Source organism: Dromiciops gliroides, chromosome 2 (genome assembly GCF_019393635.1).
Source record: "Dromiciops gliroides isolate mDroGli1 chromosome 2, mDroGli1.pri, whole genome shotgun sequence".
Classification (NCBI taxonomy): Eukaryota; Metazoa; Chordata; class Mammalia; order Microbiotheria; family Microbiotheriidae; genus Dromiciops; species Dromiciops gliroides.
Genome location: NC_057862.1, coordinates 163,681,263 through 163,698,784, shown reverse-complemented (window position 1 = coordinate 163,698,784; position 17,522 = coordinate 163,681,263). Strand labels below are relative to the sequence as shown.

General features: G+C 37.2%; 1 protein-coding gene across 2 annotated transcripts in view; it reads left to right on the top strand.

Moving 5' to 3' along the window:
• UNC13C (unc-13 homolog C) overlaps window positions 1-17,522 on the top strand; it is a 716,794-nt gene that overhangs the window by 623,113 nt on the left and 76,159 nt on the right. For both annotated transcript variants that reach the window (XM_043984190.1, XM_043984189.1), the window contains 2 exons: window positions 9,857-9,980; window positions 13,628-13,684. In XM_043984190.1, coding sequence (XP_043840125.1) covers window positions 9,857-9,980; window positions 13,628-13,684 — 181 coding nt within the window. The remainder of the gene's footprint in view (window positions 1-9,856; window positions 9,981-13,627; window positions 13,685-17,522) is intronic.

The window sequence follows — 17,522 nt, the reverse complement described above, 5'->3', positions numbered from 1 at the left end:
ATACAAATTTGAAGTCCTCCACCACCCCCTTCTCATTCTTTCTCTGTTTCATTGTTTATCAATCATATGACCTCTGTCTGCCAAAGTTTCCTCATCTGTAAAATGGGAATAACAATAGTATTCACCTCACAGGGTTGTTGTAACGATCAAATTTTTTTAAAAATGAAGTGCTTTTCAAACTTTAAAGTGCTATCTAAATGCTAGCTATTGTTGTTATTACCTCTACCACCACTGCTATAGCCCAAGATAACATTGAGCCTTTCCAGGGAAATATAGACCCTTAGATTTCTGTGATCATGAAACATTTCTACCCTATGTTGTGTCTGCAAAAACAAATATGAAGTGATAGCCCTGTAAAAAAGTACATAAGACACTTTAGGATATGTTTATAAAGTCAAGTCAACAAGCATTTATAAAGCACTTACTATTTGCTAGACATTGTGCTAAGTGCTAAAGATACAAAGAAAGGCAAAAGACAGCCCTTGCTTTTAAGGAGTTCACCAGGAGGCTGTTTGCAAACAACCATGTACTAACAAGATAGACACAGGATCAATTGGAATTAATGGAGGGAGGGCTTCAGCATTAAGGGGGATAGGAAAAAGCTGGTACCTGAAATAAGCCTTAAAGACCAAGAGATAAGGACAGAGAATTCAAGCCATGGAGTTAAGCCAATGGAATTTCCTAGAGTTGGGAGATAGAATGTTGTTCATGAGGAACAGCAAGGAAGTCAATATAGCTAGAAAATAAAGTATAAAAAGACTAGAAAGGTAGAAAGGGGCTGGGGTGTGATGGAATTTAGAAGCATGCTAGAGACTTTAAATCTGATCCTAATGGTATTAGAGAATTACTTCTTTATGTGAATGGGGTGGGGTGAGAGAGGATGACATGATTGGAGCTCTGCTATTTGCAGTAGTCCAAGTGTGAGTGGTGATGAGGGCCTGCAATGGAATATACAAGGGATGTGATATGAAAATAGAAATGATATAACTCAGTACCAGATTGGCAATGGAGGATGAGAGAGTGAGAAATTGAGGTTTACACCTCAGTTGACACACTCAGATGACTAGGAGGTTGGTGATGCTTTCCACGTTAATAGGGAAGTTACAAAGAAAGGAAGGTTTGTGGGGAAAGATGAGTACTATTATTTGACATATTGCTTTTAAGATGTCTATAAGGGACATTCAATTGGAGAAGTCCTATAGGCTGTTAGAGATGTGAGACTGAAGGTCTGATGTGAGGTAGTTGTTGTTCACTTCTTTCTGTCATGTCTGACACTGTGTGACTCCATTTGGGGTTTGCTTGGCAAGTGATTTGCCATTTCTTTCTCCAACTCCTTTTACAGAGGAGGAAACTAAAGGAAATGGGGTTAAGTGACTTGCCCAGGGTCACACAGCTAGTACGTGTCTGAGGCCAGATTTGAACTCAGGAAGATAAGTCTTCCTGACTCCAGAGTCAGCACTTTATGCACTGAGCTACATCAGAGCTGGATAAATAGATGTGATAATTATCTTCCTACCAATAATTGAATCTATAGGAGCTAATGAGATCACTAAATGAAATTATATAGAGAAAGAAGACATGAGCGCCCATGAGATAAGCCTTGGGAGACACCCAAGATTAGTGGTTATTTCAAATATGTTTATATCTACAACACTGTATGTTTTTTAATCAAACCTGTGATTTCATTAATATAGAGAACTAATGAGGAAAACCTCTCTACCAATTGACACCAGTATCTGCTCAGCAACTTATCTCAGAAAATTTCCTGAGTGCTTACAGGTTAAATGACTTTTCCAAGGTCACTCAGTGAGTACATGTTCAGTACTTAAAATCAGTCTTGCTGACTCTGAGGGCAGCTATCTACCATTCCACACTTGATCTCTTGTTCACAATGAGAGAAAAGAGAATTATTGTACATTGAATTAGGTTTATTGGGGGAATACATGAGGCCTTTTAAGTCAGAACTATTTAATGAATTTTTCCTCTACTGTCTCAGATAGCCTACAAACAATGCTTCATCTTCCAAAGTGCCCAATTAACAATTGGAGAGTAATTGAATTATTCAACAATATTGTATTCTTATAATCTTATCACTTTAGCTGGAGCATCATTCCTAACATTTTAATCTATTTTGCTTTTAATTATGTAAATAGGCCCTCTTGAGTCTGTTTTCCATGGTATACAAGGTAATATGTTACTATCAGTCACTATTATTGACAAGTAAAGAAGGTCTATGGTTAGTTAATAATATCCCAGATTCAAGCCTTCAGTTGCCTGACTCTAAATTCAATGATCTTTCCACTGTATATGCATGCTGTTCCATCAGAAGTCTTTCACAATAGTATTAAAGAGAATCTGCTGTATTTTAAAATCCTGCACTAGTTATATCCATCTAGAATGAGTTATTAATCAATTACCTGATTAATCTATCCAACATGGACAGCCAGTATCATTAAAACAGGTTGAAAATAGATCACTTGAGCTAAACACTTGACCTACTATAAGGTTTAAAGGTCTACACAGCCTGCATTAACCAAATTACTTATTCATTTCCCCTCTGTCTTGTTTTACATAAAATTATTACTGGAATAGAGAAAGTATGCAATAAGATACAGTGAAAAGAGTGATGAATTTGGATTTACAGATCTGATGGCTGACTACTTGTGTGACCTGGGTGAGGAGGGATTTGTCCTCTATGATCTCTTCTACTGACATATCCGTGATCAGTTTGCAATTTTTGTTTGCTTGTGCATATACACACACACACACACACACACACACACACACACACACACACACACACACACACACACACACACACACGACTCAATGCTCAATGTAGGTTAGCCCTCTCCCTCTAGACTGTCAGTGACTTGATGAAGTCCATATGAATGAAGTATGTGATTTATGTTTTAGCTATGTCATGAATAGCTTACCATTTTATAAGCCTTTCTATTAAAATTCAGTTTGTACCTTGTATATATTTTATGAACACCTCCAACTCTATTCCCATGATTGTATTTCTTAGTCCTGTGTCCAGAGTTATTCTGTTGCTCTTAGAGTACTGATCCCCAAAAGAATACCAATTCCTAATTAGAAATAAAATAAACATCTGTGTAAAATTGGTGAATTCTCTAATACCTGAGAACTTCATAAGAGCATGACTCATTTGTAGGCTGTTATGGTTTAGAAATCATATATCCTGGCTGCAGCATTACCCCCCAGTACATGACACAATTGTCACCTGAGAGCAGAGGTTCTTAACCTGGATAGACCAATGGGTTTTACTGGGTCTATCAAGTTGGATGGAAAAATGTCATACTTATTTTCATTAACTTTAATTTCCTTTGTAATCCTATTTATTGTATTTTGTGAATTTAAAAATATGATTCTGAGGGGGCAGCTAGGTGGCGCAGTGGATAAAGTACTGGCCTTGGATTCAGAAGGACCCGAGTTCAAATCCAACATCAGACACTTGACACTTACTAGCTGTGTGACCCTGGGCAAGTCACTTAACCCTCATTGCCTCTCAAAAAAAATATGATTCTGAGAAGGGGGTCCACTGTGTTCACCAGAATGCCAAACAGGGCCATGACATATGTACAAAAAAAGGTGGAGAATTCCTGCTCTAGAGTAATCGCTAGGAGTCTTGGAATTTTAAAATTGCGTGACCTTGACAACTGCATCAGAGACAGGCATAACATGGCAGGGAATACTAGCTGTGACACCGGAATACCTGGTATCAGATACCACCTCTGATGTTTAGTTGGGTAAGTGTCTTGATCTTTCAGACCCTAAGTTTCTTCATTTGTAACACAAAGGAATATGGACCAGCTGTTCTCTCAGTTTCCTTCCAATACTGAATCTGTCATCCTATAACCAGGCTCTGAATAATGATACATTAATCCAACTCTGGTCCAACACGAAAAGTACACAAAAGTTCTTGGCACCAACACGGAAATTACTCAGGTCACCCTGCTAAGCCCACTCTCTTCTTGGAACTAAATAGATACAATGAAAAAGAATGTTAGCTATCAGTAATCTATCACTCTCATTCCATAACCTGACCTTTTTTTTTTGATAGCCATACATTTCTTTAATATGTTCATACCACTTTTTCTGAATTATTTCTCATTTTAATCTATGTCAGCTTGGTAATGTCTACCATGAAATTCCCCATTGCCCTGTGAGTGATCCTCACTTTCATTTCCTTGGAAATTGTTGTCTAGGTGATATTTATTTGAACACTGGTTTTCTATGAGTATAGCTTTAAATATATACTGATATATTGTCCAGTTATAGTGTCAGAGAGAGAGGGAGAGAAAGACTGAAATTGAGTCTGAGACTGATAGGTTGTCCATCCAAGTATATGTCTTGTCTTATTCTGAATTAATGCTTAATTCAGTAAGCAATAAAAATATCCTGACAGATCTTTTCCATTTTTCATGTGTTTGTCTTCCAGTTTTATTCTCAAAAGCTTTCTAGATGTTTATCTGGATCCCTCTCCAAGCTTTCCTTGAGTTTGTTTTTTTTCCCCTCTACTGTTTCTTATTGTTTCTCAGGCAATAATGCTTATAATCTTCCATCATTCTTCTCTGTAACATTTTACAAATCAAGTTACTTATTAAACTAGTGTTACCTTTGATGTTCACATCTCTGTTTGACAAGGAGATCTAGTATTTGCTGGCTGAAACAATTTTTAGGTTTCATTAGTCTCATTCTGACATTTTTTTTTACATTGGTTATATTTCTTTAGGAAATGATTATAATTTATGAAAATGCATGTTCTTTCACCTGTCTCCCATTTGGGAGAGAGGTCAACAGCCTATTTAAATAATCAGGTTGAAGTTTTAATTGAAGACCATATGTTTTCTCATTTTATATTACTTTTTATCTTAACTGTAGGTTTGCCATACACAGGAAACTGATTTAGGAATTTTTCCACATAAGTAATGAAGTTTTTCCCCTGTGCAGAAAAAATAATCAATTTTGTTTTAATTATATTTTTACTATTCACTGTGTACAGCATCCCATGATTTTTTTTCCCTGAAAGCATTGATATTCTATATGCATAAGACTTCTCTGTGGTAAGCCTTTGGTCTCTCTCAATTCAAACGCCTGAGTTTTATTCTTCAATATATTTCTTACCATTTTCCCCTTTAAATTGAAGCCACTGGGTATCAAGGTAGAAGCTGATTTAATTTGGAGAGTCTTACTGAGTTCTTTTGTTGAATTTTATTGCTGTTTTATCCTTTGCAAAAGATGTTGCCACCCAAATTACATTCTTTTTCATGTTGTTCTTTTTTACAAATAGATATCATAAGTACTACAATATGAGATGAACAATTGTCCCATGAAATGATATTTCTTGTTGCTTTTGGACACGTGATAAAACTTTACTTGTCTTTCCAATGAGAACTTTTGAGTTATCTTTATATTTAACTTCAACTTCCTGTTATCTTCTGGATTAATGTGTAGTGAGGATGTCAACCTTGGAACAATTCGTGTTTATTCATTAGTCATTCAACAAAGATCCCAAAGCACTCTGGTCCAGGTCATTATCTCTTCTGGCCTGGACTAAAACAGTAACTTCTTCACTGACCTTTCTGCTTTCGGTATTTCCTTCCTGATTTACCTTAGGACCTTTATTATATAGTATTGCCATCCTCACATTTTGCAGTCCAGCCAAAATGACTTTCTCTTTGTGTTCCTTCACACGTCATTCTCTAACCCCATCTCTTGTATCATCTGGCCTCTGAGACTGGAATGGAATTCCTCCTCACCTCTATCCCTCTGAATCCACATTTTCCTTCAGACTTCAACTCAAGCTCCAACTTCTACATAAGGGCTTTCCAAATCGTCACCTGTTAAAGCCTTCCTTTCTCCTTGCTCCAGTCACCTGGATGTCTATTTTGTATATAGATACATATATAAATAAGTGTTCTGGCTAGCCTGTAAGTTCCTTGAGGTCAGAGATAAGTTTCACTTGCCTTTCTCCAACTCCCAACAAAGCACCTAGAATATTGGTGTTATCAGGCATTCAGTCATGCCCAACTCTTTGTGACCCCTGAACCTTAGCCCAACAATGCTGTTCATGAGTTTTTCTTGGCAAAAATAATGGAGTGGTTTGCCATTTACTTTTCCAGCTCATTTTAGAGATAATGAAACTGAGGCAAAGAAGGTTAGGTGACTTGCACAGGGTCATACAGCTAGTCAGTGTCTGAAGCCAGATTTAAATTTAAACTCAGGTCTTCCTGACTCCAGGCCCATACTATATTCACCAAGCCACCTAGAATATAGTCAGCACCAAATAAATTTTGATTGTTTAATCAGTGGTCTAAAAACTTGGGGTATTTTTGGTAAATATATAATTAATCTTTACATCGTAGTTGTTAGATATCACAAACTTCACAATCATTTTAATTCTTCCTCCCCAAAGTGGAGCCATCCCTTGACAAAAAAGAACAATTAGGAAAAACCATCCAAACCATTCAAGATCATGGCTGTATCTAACAATGTATACATTATTCTGTTGTGGTAGGTAGTCCCTTACTTCTCTATTGTGAGTCCTCTGCCTTTCTTTGCATGGTATAGGGTAAAATCTCAGAGATCTTTTCCACTTGCATTTCTTTTTCTTTTAGTATTTCTTGATATATATATATATATATATATATTTTGCAGGGCAATGGGGGTTAAGTGACTTGCCCAGGGTCACACAGCTAGTAAGTGTCAAGTGTCTGAGGCCAGATTTGAACTCAGGTACTTCTCAATCCAGGGCTGGTGCTTTATCCACTGTGCCACCTAGCTGCCCTCTTGATGCTTTCATTTGGTCATTTACAGTTTGCAACTTCCTTTGAAAACCGTTCATATCAATTGACTGCTTAACATTGGTCCTTCATGTAATATATTTGGGTCAATTGTCTATATATTCAAACTGTCAGATTTTTAGCAGTAGTATTTGATACAACTCTCTTTTTTCACTCAATTGTTTGTTAGTACCTCTTCCCACCTTTTTTTTTATAATTAACATAATCACTTCGTAAAGGGGAGGAAATAAGACTGAGCATTATTCTCAGTCTATTTTTGTTGTTGTTGTTATTGTTGTTCTATGGTCTGCTGTAGCCAAAGAATTTATTACCAGTTATAATGAGCCTCTCCATGGTTAGCTAGGCTGGTTCTCAGAATACATGCACAGTCTGTTGCCAATACCATATTTCAATCCTTTCCAGAAGAAATTGCTCAAGCTTATAGTCCCCTGGCACAGCCACGACAAGCTCAGGGTCACCTCTATGTGTCAATGAGGTAAGAGAACATAACATTGTAAAAGAATAGCTTTATGTAGGTGTAAATTGTTATTGTTCTTTTTGTTACTGCTAGATATGGGCCATGGTCTCTTGTGACTGCGTTGTACACCCTTTTTAACTTAATAATGATGTTTAAGTGAATCTCCTCTTAAATAGAGTTTATAATTTAATAATTTAAACAAACATTATCTGGTGAATCTGGTGAAATCATACATAGCGTTTCCATATGTAGGAGATGTTTAGTTATAATTTGTTTCCAAGGAGTAAAAACCCCTAAGTATGGTATTGGTTTAATAACAGATAGTGACGAAAATGGAAATTGCTTAGTGCTTTCCACTGTATCATGGATGTATGTCACTTAATTGTTGCCAGTTGAGAATGATGTTGGGCATTATTTTCTATGGGAACCTTGATCTGTTACTCTTTAAACATATGCATGCTGTTCAATGGTGTAAGCTACATGGGGCTGAAAGATCCCAGACCTCTCCTTTCAACTCCCATTTCCAATTTGTTCATTACATATTGATCTGAGGCATTGATTTTAGATCAACTAAGGGGAAACAGATATTGAAAAATCTTTTGTTTTTTAATGAATGCTTACCTTGTTCAATCTTTAAATATAGCCATGTTGATGACTCACCCTGTGTCTGTGTCATATGAGCATCAGTTGAAGAACCTGGGAAGGTTAAGTCTGAGTAAGAAAAGATTTATGGTAGAGAAGAGAGCTGTGTTCAAGTATTTGAAAGGCTTTCTACTATGGAAAATGGATTAGACGTATTTGTCCCAGTAGGTAGAAACAAGAATAATGAATAGAAGATGGGATGAAGTAAATTTATGCTTGACATCAGTGAAACAAAATTCTAATAAGAATGGGAGTAAAATGAGTTTCCTTGGGATGTGATAGGTTTCCACTCTGTGGAAGTCTCTAAACAAAGTCCAGATGACTATTTGTCAGTATGTTTAATGCATATTCCTTTCAGGTATGGATTAGACTAGATGGTTACTGGGGCCCCTTTCAACTTGAAAATTATAGGATCCTCCTTTGGTTTGTAGAAATATTTTAAAATTGACTAGCCTAATTTTGGGGGCCTGAGGCTGACTGGAGGACTAATCTGGGGACTTGTGACTATTTGGCTGACTTCGTTAATTTAATGTGGGCCGTTTATAAAGTTCCACCACATTGTTCCACTCCCAAATTGATAGACTAAAGATTAAGAAGCCTCTTAACCAAATAATCAAAGCAGAGTTTACTTATGAGATACTATTTAAAATTAGGAATACAGGGAAATAAAGTGTACAACCTGACTGCTTTCCTGTGATCTCTTTCCATTGCGTCTCTTTCGCACCCTCTGTGCTTCGAATTTCTTGAATACAGTAAGGGCCTTAGCCGCCTCCGGCCTCAGGGCACGTTACACTTTCCCTGGTTTGTATTAAGGCCTGTAACCCTGTCAGACCCGGCTCTCCTTTTCTGAACCGAACTCTCCTCTGTCCTTGTCTGGGCTCCTTCCAGTCTCCTTCCTATCCTAGTCAGCCGTTCTCTCCTTAATCTCGTCTCTCTATCTAGTCTGTCCTTACTCCTTTTTCTAGTCCATCTCCCTCTAGTATCCTTCAGCCGAACTCCTTGCTCTAGTCAGCCGTCCTTCTCTAGTCAGCCTTCCTCCTTTTTCTATCTAACTCCCAGGTCTATATATACCTTTTCTTCTCTCCACTCAAATCTCGGGGCTTCCCTCACCCCCGCAGACCAAGCTAATCTGCCAGCCAGAGCTGCGGCTGGGGGGGGGGGGGGCGGGAAAGGTGCGCTCCAAGTTTCACGTGTCTCAGCACAGGCTATCCGGGATCCGCTCAGGTCAGAGGGAGCTGGGGGCTTTTTTTTTCCCCCCAGCTGTCTGACCTGGGGTCTTGTACAGCCCACGGGGCTTTTTCGCTCAGCTGAAGCTGAGGAGGAGGGGGGAGACCCTGAGGGCCTAAGGCTTTCTAATCTCAGCCTAAAGGTAGGGTCCCCAAATCAAAAAAAATTTCCACAGGTTTTTGAAGTCTAACTATCCATTACTGAAGCAATGAATGGTGAGAGAATGTATAATGAATTTATATTATACTAACCACACGGTATAATGAATTAGTTTATTCATTACATAAAAGTATTGTGCAGTGAACCCAGTGGGACTGAAATCTGAAGATCCAGACTCAAGGCTTCACACTGTTACTTATCACCTGTCTGAACTTAGGGGCAGAGAAATGGAAAGAGCACTGAATCTAGGGTCAGAGGATCTGGGTTTCATTCCTCCCTCTGTCGCCTACTACTTGTCCAGCCTTGGACAAATCACTTCCTGAATCTTGGTTTCTTCATCTGTAAGATCAAGAAAAATGAATTAGGTGCACTTTGAGATTTCTTTTAACCTTAAACTTATGATCCCATGAACATCATGAAAACCTGATACATTGATGGGTCATGAGAAATTGGGTGGATAATACCCCAAAGTCCTGATTATAGAGAGACTTGGATGTCTTGACTTGAAATTTCAAAAATGAATGTCTCTTTAATTTCATTTCAGTTTAAGCCTTTCTGCAAAAATCTGTGAAAAGACAGTGCTGAAGCGGGTTTTGAAAGAGCTGTGGAAGCTTGTCCTCAACAAAATAGAAAAGCAGATTGTTCTTCCTCCTTTGACAGATCAAACAGTAAGGAATTTGGTTCTGGTGTATACACATTTCAAACATTGCTTTTAACTGTTTTGCTTAATTAAATAATTTGGAATTTGAAGAAGCCTTTATGAACTAGCCTCCTGAAAATGCTCTAATCCAGGGAATTTTTCCCCCTAACAAATAGTGATGATTCAAATGGCCCTTTCCCTTGGGGATCTAATATAATTGATGTCCAATTGAAGAGAAACTGTGTGCTTATAATTCCCCAAAGTACATCCCTTTAATTAGAATGTTGTTCAAAGATTCATTGTCATTAGATGCCCCCACAAACTGAGTAAATGCTATCAAATTACTTTAAAAATGTCTTTTCCCACATTTTTCTCCACATAACCTTAGGTAAGTTATTTCACCTCCATGTCTGTTTCCTTATCCAGGAAATGGGGGTTCTAATCATACATGTACTACCTATCTCATAGCATATTTGTGAGGCTCAAATAAATATCCTATGTAAAGTGCTTTGCAGACTTTAAAGTGCTATTCAGATGTTGGCTATTATTTATTAAACACTCACAAGGACACAAATTTGGTTTAAAAAATGTTATACCACCAACCCCTTCCCTCTAAGAGTAGAAATTCTAAATATATATATATATATTTGTATATATATAATCATACAACCACATACACACACACACACACACACACACACATATATATATATATATATATATATATATATATATATATATATATATATATATATATATATATACACATGAGCTTTGCTTTGAGATGTGTATTTTCTTTACCCTTCCTGTGCCCTTGGCTGTTTCTGAATAATTAAATTTTCCTGAAACATCTTCACTCTTTGGTTAATAATGTAGACTTGTTTGGTGAAGTTGAGAAATATAATACTTTCACTTTAAAGCGCATCAAAAAGTGGGAGTGAGGCAGTTACCTATTGCCAGCAAAGATGCACATGGTGCAGGGGTAGAGTAAGAGACACCTCTGATGGGAAACAGTAGTCACAGGCACTGGGCTGAGCAAGTGACCAAAAATACAAGTCATAAATCCCTTGAACAAAAACTTTCTTGATATGAAAAATGCAAAACAGGAGATTCTACTACTATCAGATTCTTTTTGTAGAATATAGCTTGTATACTTGGCATCCATCCTGTAGCTAGATGTTAATAAAGGTCCGACACAGTGCCTGGCACTTAAATTATAAGGGTAGTAATAAAAGAAAAGGATAACATTTAGATAGTTTTAATATTTGCACTAATATTGTACAAATATTCTTATATTTAATCCTCACAACTCTGTGAGGTTCTTATTGCAGGTATTACATTCATTTTATAGATAAGGAATCTGAAATTTGGAGATAATTAAAGAGTTTGCTTAAGGTCAGAGATGATAAAAGAGTTTGCTCATGGTCATGTGGCTAATAAATGCTAAAAGCAGTATTTGAACCCAAGTCTTGCCTATTTCCAGGAACAAAGCCTCCCATTATTTGAAAAAAAGTTGTTTTCCAAGCCACAAATGTGAAAATGCTTTGGTTTCTACTTTTTCATGAGGCAATGATGCCTTTTATGAGATAGTTTTTTATAAAAATTATTGACAGGCAATTTTGAGCATTCTTTATTTCTGGACCATGATGAGTTTTGAAGAGTTGTATGATGGCTTTATCCAGCAGTGTGCTGGAACCAGCTCTAACCAGCTGGAACTGGTTTTAAAATTTTAATTGTGAGCATTTATGCCTCAGAAATCTGGAAATCAAAACTTGATTTATTGTTTGTCTTGGCCACAGCCAATACACGAGCTAAAAGTATTTTTTTTTTTGCATTTTAAAAGAAAATTGTATTTTCTTTAAAAATGTAAAAAATTATTATTAGTTCAGTACTAAAATAGGCTATGGGAAGGATTTGGCCTGCGGGTAATTTGCTGACCTTTGATAACTTATGTGTTTTTTAAATTAATTACTCTTGTAATATATCAGTTTTGGCAGTAAGCATATATTAATTTTTTTAATATAATATATCAGTAGGGAATTGACCATAAGTCTCCCCCAACTTCTCATGGTCTCAGGACATGTGGTAGAGAAAGCAGAGAGAGAGCATCAGCATGGCAGTTAGTTTTAGCAGGAGGAAATATCTAGAAGCAAGAGAAACCTCCAAGAGCACACCCAACTAGAGAGCTTGTGGCCTTTTCCATAGAGGCAGGTCACATACATTGACTAAAGCTAACTGGTTAGAATCATTCCATTCCATTGGTTGGCATGATTTGAAGGTGCTCTAAATTAAAATGAATTCTCTAGATTACATCAGGAAAAAGAATGCAAAAGACCCCCACTGAAGTTGCTCAAGGAAAAGTTCATTATTTAGGTGTGGTTTGATCCTATCAGTCCTTGACAGAGGTAGACAAGAGTCTTTCTCTATTACTTTTGTTCCCTTGGATTTGTCCCAAATAAGATTTGCTGAAGTTTCTCAAAAACTGGACTTTCTGGAGTATGTGAGTAGGGGGGGGGGAGGGAAGCACTGAGAAACTAATCCCTGGATTCCCCAAGAAATCCATTATTAGTAATTATTATCTCACAATCCCCCATCTGATTTGTTAAGACACTACTGTTTCCTTAATGAATCAATAACTAATATTACAAATACTTTACAAAAATTTCTTAACTATGGGGCTTATGATGGTTAACAATGTGAAGGGGAAAAATAAAAAAAAAATAATAAAAATTAGGAGGTAGGTCTTACAGATAGTGTACCTAAAAGGGAAAAGGAAACAAAAAAAGGGAAATGTCCATTGAAGTCTCATCTCCTACAGATGATTCTTGGGACATCATCTTGATGCAGCTCTGTATTCTGGTGTGATTGTTTCTTGAGAACTGGACTTTCTGAATTGGGATGGGGGAGGAGAAAGTATTGAGAAACTGGTCCCTGGATTCCCTCAAGAAATCCATTATTAATAATTATTTTCTCACACTTATGAAAGCAATGAAGATTTTCATTCAGAATAAAAGCAGCCACATGCATTTTATGTTGTTCAGCATTTAGAAACTCACTCCTACCTTTATTCTCCTGTTAAAAATCTGAGCAAATCTCTCCTCCAAAATATAATTGGCATGTTTCTCTCGTGTAGCTCCTATATGACTAGAACCGTGTTCCAAACTCAAAACTTGGTCAAACAACAGTCTTTCCATTGTAACACACTGCTACTCTAAATTTAATAATTCACATTGACATAACCCTGTAAACTTTAGAACTTTTAAAATTGAGACAAAACATGATTGTTCTCCCATCATTGGCCACATTTTTTTGTGTGTTGTTTTTTGGGGTTTTTTTGTTTTGTTTTGTTTTGGGTTTTTTTTGTTTGTTTTTGTGGGGCAATGGGGATTAAGGGACTTGCCCAGGGTCACACAGCTAGTAAGTGTCAAGTGTTTGAGGCCGGATTTGAACTCAGGTACTCCTGAATCCAGGGCCAGTGCTTTATCCACTGCGCCACCTAGCTGCCTCTATTGGCCACATTTTTACTGTATTAAGAAGAGCAGTTTCTTTTTTTTCTTTTTTAATTTTTAATTTTTTTTTGCAGTTTCTTTTTTTAATCATAAAAGCATTTTATTATTTTCCAGTTACATGTAAAGATAAAGAGCAGTTTCTTAATATTTCTCCTTTTCTTTTCAGGGACCTCAAATAATTTTCAGTGCAGCTAAGGATCTTGGACAACTATCTAAACTGAAGGTAAGAACCTTAAGTGAATATCTGACTATACCTATAATAACATAGAAAAAAAGAAATTATTAAGCACTTATATGTGCAGAGTCTTGCTATTGGGGTTGGAGGGGGTAAGGATACAAATTTAGATAAGACCTAAACCCTGTCCTCGAAAACATTACAGTATGGGAGAGAGATAAGATGCTCTTATAGAGAAATATAGCATATGATGCTATATAATGTTAATTACTAATTATATAATAATGTGTAATAGAATTGTATTTGAGATTTATAACACAAAGGGCTATATGAAGTCAGAGGAGGAAGTAATCACTCACTATGGGAACCAGGAAAGGCTTCTTGGAGAAGGTAGCATTAGAGCTGAGCATTAAAGATTGAGCAGAAATTTGACAGGTGATGTCACCAAAATTTCTAAGTTTGATGAAGAAAAAGAAACAGCAAAGGCTCCAAACCATAGATATCGAGAGAGGGATCCTGTCTCACAATACAGCCAATCTCTGACAGGTCTAGGACCTGAGCCTAGGGATCCAGGGGTTTTTATGCCCCTACAGGGCTGCAAAGTATTTATACACTACTATTTTTGGACCAATTGCAATTTAGACCATTGCATCCTAGGTTTATTGCAAATAGTACAGAAATGCAACATTGAAACATAGTCACCATCAACAAATCATGAGCATGGTCCTATATGAAGTGACCATAGGTCAAAGTTTTGCCTGGCAGCTAGCCAATTCAGTGATTTACTCAGAATTTTATTGTAAAATGTCTTGTTAATGGATCTCTAATGCTGATTGTTTCCTTTAGCTTAGGCAATACTATTTTTAGTACCTGGGTTAAACATTTAACCACAATGGAAAGGTGATGGTCAAGAAATGAGTTTTCAATAAAGTTAGTACATAAGAACATGTCACATAATTTCTAACCTACTTAATTCATTGGCTTAAGCCACTAAAGAATATTCAGAGAACATAAGAACAAATTAATATCTATACTAACTTAAGAGACTAGAGTATACTTAAACATATTAAATCACCATTTGTATCATATTATACTGATTATTATCAGTTAAATCAATTATATCTAAGGGGTGGGCAAAATCTCACTCACAGTGGAGACAGAGCAGGAGGACATTTCAGGCACAGAAACATTTTTTAAAATGTATGGTGCATAGAGGCAGCTATGTGACACAGCGGCCCTGGAGCCAGGAGGACCTTAGTTCAAATCCTACCTCAGACACTTGACACTAGCTGTGTGATCCTGGGAAAGTCACTTAACCCCAATTGCCTCACCAAACACACACACACACACACACACACACACACACACACACACACACACACACACCAAAAAACAAACAAACAAAATATATGGTGCATAAATGGGGAGTGATCTGTGATAAGACTGGTAATTCCAGGTGACACTAGATTACTGAGGACTTTTAATATCAGACTTTGAACTTCACTCTGTAGGCAATAGGCTCCCTCTGAAATTCTTCAGCAGAAGAGGTGCATGCATGTAAAAGATAATTTGTTCATTTGTAAGAACTGATGCAGAATGAAATAAGCAGAATGAAGAGTCCTTTATACAATGATTACAGGAAGCTGTACTCTGAGAAAAATGAATGATCCTGGGAAACAGAAAATGAAACATACCTTCCTGATGGCAAAGTGAGGGGACCGCTCAGGCTGAATGTTGTATAAATGAGTCATGGTACCTGGTATTTTTTACCAATTTATTCCCCTTGAGTCAGTCTGAAGGGATGGAGTGGGGGAGGTTTTCCCATCTTGAGAAATGTTATGATGTACATGGCAAAAGGAATTAGTACATTGTTGTCATTGTTTCAGAGAGAATTCTGGCAGTGGTATTCAGTATGGGTTGGATGGGAAAAAGGGTGAAGCAAGAGTGGGGAGTAAATAGTGGATTAGTCTTCATGAGGGGTAAGGCTATATCTCCCGTGTGACAATGCAGAAAGAAGAAAAAGATGGTGTTTGTGGATGTTGAGAAAGTTTGATGAATGGACAGAGCACCAGGTACCCTCTGTCTTCTCAGGCAAGTGGGTAATGCGGTCTTCTGCTAAAGATATGTAGAGTGTGTGGAGATATGGTGGTCAAAAGAGAAAAATATAGAATATTCCCAGTGTAGGATAGAGGAAATGGAGATATAAAATAGGATTGTCAAGCAGCAGCAAGGGCAAAATTGAGGTTATTATTCAGGAAATAATTGTTGAAAGCAGTTGGATTTCATGATTTTTTTTTCAAGTAATCCTCACTCAGCAGCTTTGGGATAGAAGTTGCAAAATGCAATTTTTATTGTCATCTAGGAATGAGGATCCCCACATTAGGAATGGCAAAGGCCATTCCTGTTATTACATGAATTCTTCTAGAGATACTGTTGCAGTTAGGGAAATGTTAGATTGGAAAACTTGACAAGACATACTAAGGGGCAAATGAAATCATAGTGGGAGAGAGAGACTGGAAAACTAGGAATGGATAAAGGGATTGAAGGTCACAATAAGGGCAAAGAATAGGAGGAACATCAGGGAGAGATTGGGAGAGTTTGTGGTTGAATTGTGGCATTTCAGAGTCTAGAGAGTGGGTAATTATGAGACATGGTAAGAGCTACTATATAAAAGCACCATGTCACTGTGTGGCTAGCATGGGGTTGAGGTTTTTGGAACTGAGAAAAATGAAGTATTCTATAGTAACATTGCCAAGGGAGTTATCAGTAGGAGTACTGAAGCCCCCAAAGACTGTGCCAGGGAATACACAGAAGGGGAAGACTATGAGCTGGATAAAAAAGGGTTTTTTTTGTTGTTTTTTTTTAAAAGTCCTTCCTAGTCTTGTGTAAACTGATGCAAGTGAAGGAGTCAGTCAACAAATATTAGTGCTTTTTATATTGTTGATGTCATGCTAGATGCTGTAAATAAAAAAACAAAATTAAATAGTCCCTGTCCTACAGGAAGGGATGTAATATCAATACATGAAGATATTTTTAAATGAATACAGAATAGGTTCATGATAATGGAATAGAGAGAGAAGCAAGAAGGAGAATAATTAACATCATAACCACAAGAATGTCAAGGAATATTGAAATACATCAGAAAATGTTGATGCATGTTCCTGCCTATCAGCTGAGAGGTGGTGGGTTAGAGTAGATGAATAAGGTATACATTGTCAGACTTGGCCAATGAATTGATTAATTTTCTTCAACTGCTTCTTTATTAAAAAGGACAGAGGGGGGCAGCTAGGTGGTGCAGTGGATAGAGCACCGGCCTTGGAGTCAGGAGTACCTGAGTTCAAATCCGGCCTCAAACACTTAACACTTACTAGCTGTGTGACCCTGGGCAAGTCACTTAACCCCAATTGCCTCACTTAAAAAAACAACAAAACAAAAAGGAGAGAGGGAGAGTGATTGACAAGTGATAGCCATGTTTTTTTTTTTTTAAAAAGCATCATTAAACTTTTTTTTGGGGGGGGGGTAGAAGTCTCTGTGAGAGAAATGATGAGAATTTGGGGGAATGAGAAAATGAGAGAAATTGCTAGTTCTTGAAGTAAGCCCTTTTTCCTCAACAGTGTTAATACATATCATAAGAAGACAAGGAGCATATGTCTCTACAAGGTCATTACTACTTCTGGACATGAGACAGGTTACCAGTGAGGTGTCAGACATCTTGTTACTTTGGAATCAGTGAAGATAATTAGATAGTGTTGCATTGTTTTTGTTTTTTTTTTCGGGGGGGGGGGTTGGGTTTTTTTTTGTTGGGTTTTGTTGGGTTTTGTTGTTGTTATTGTTGTTTTGCAGGGCAATGGGGGTTAAGTGACTTGCCCAGAGTCACACAGCTAGT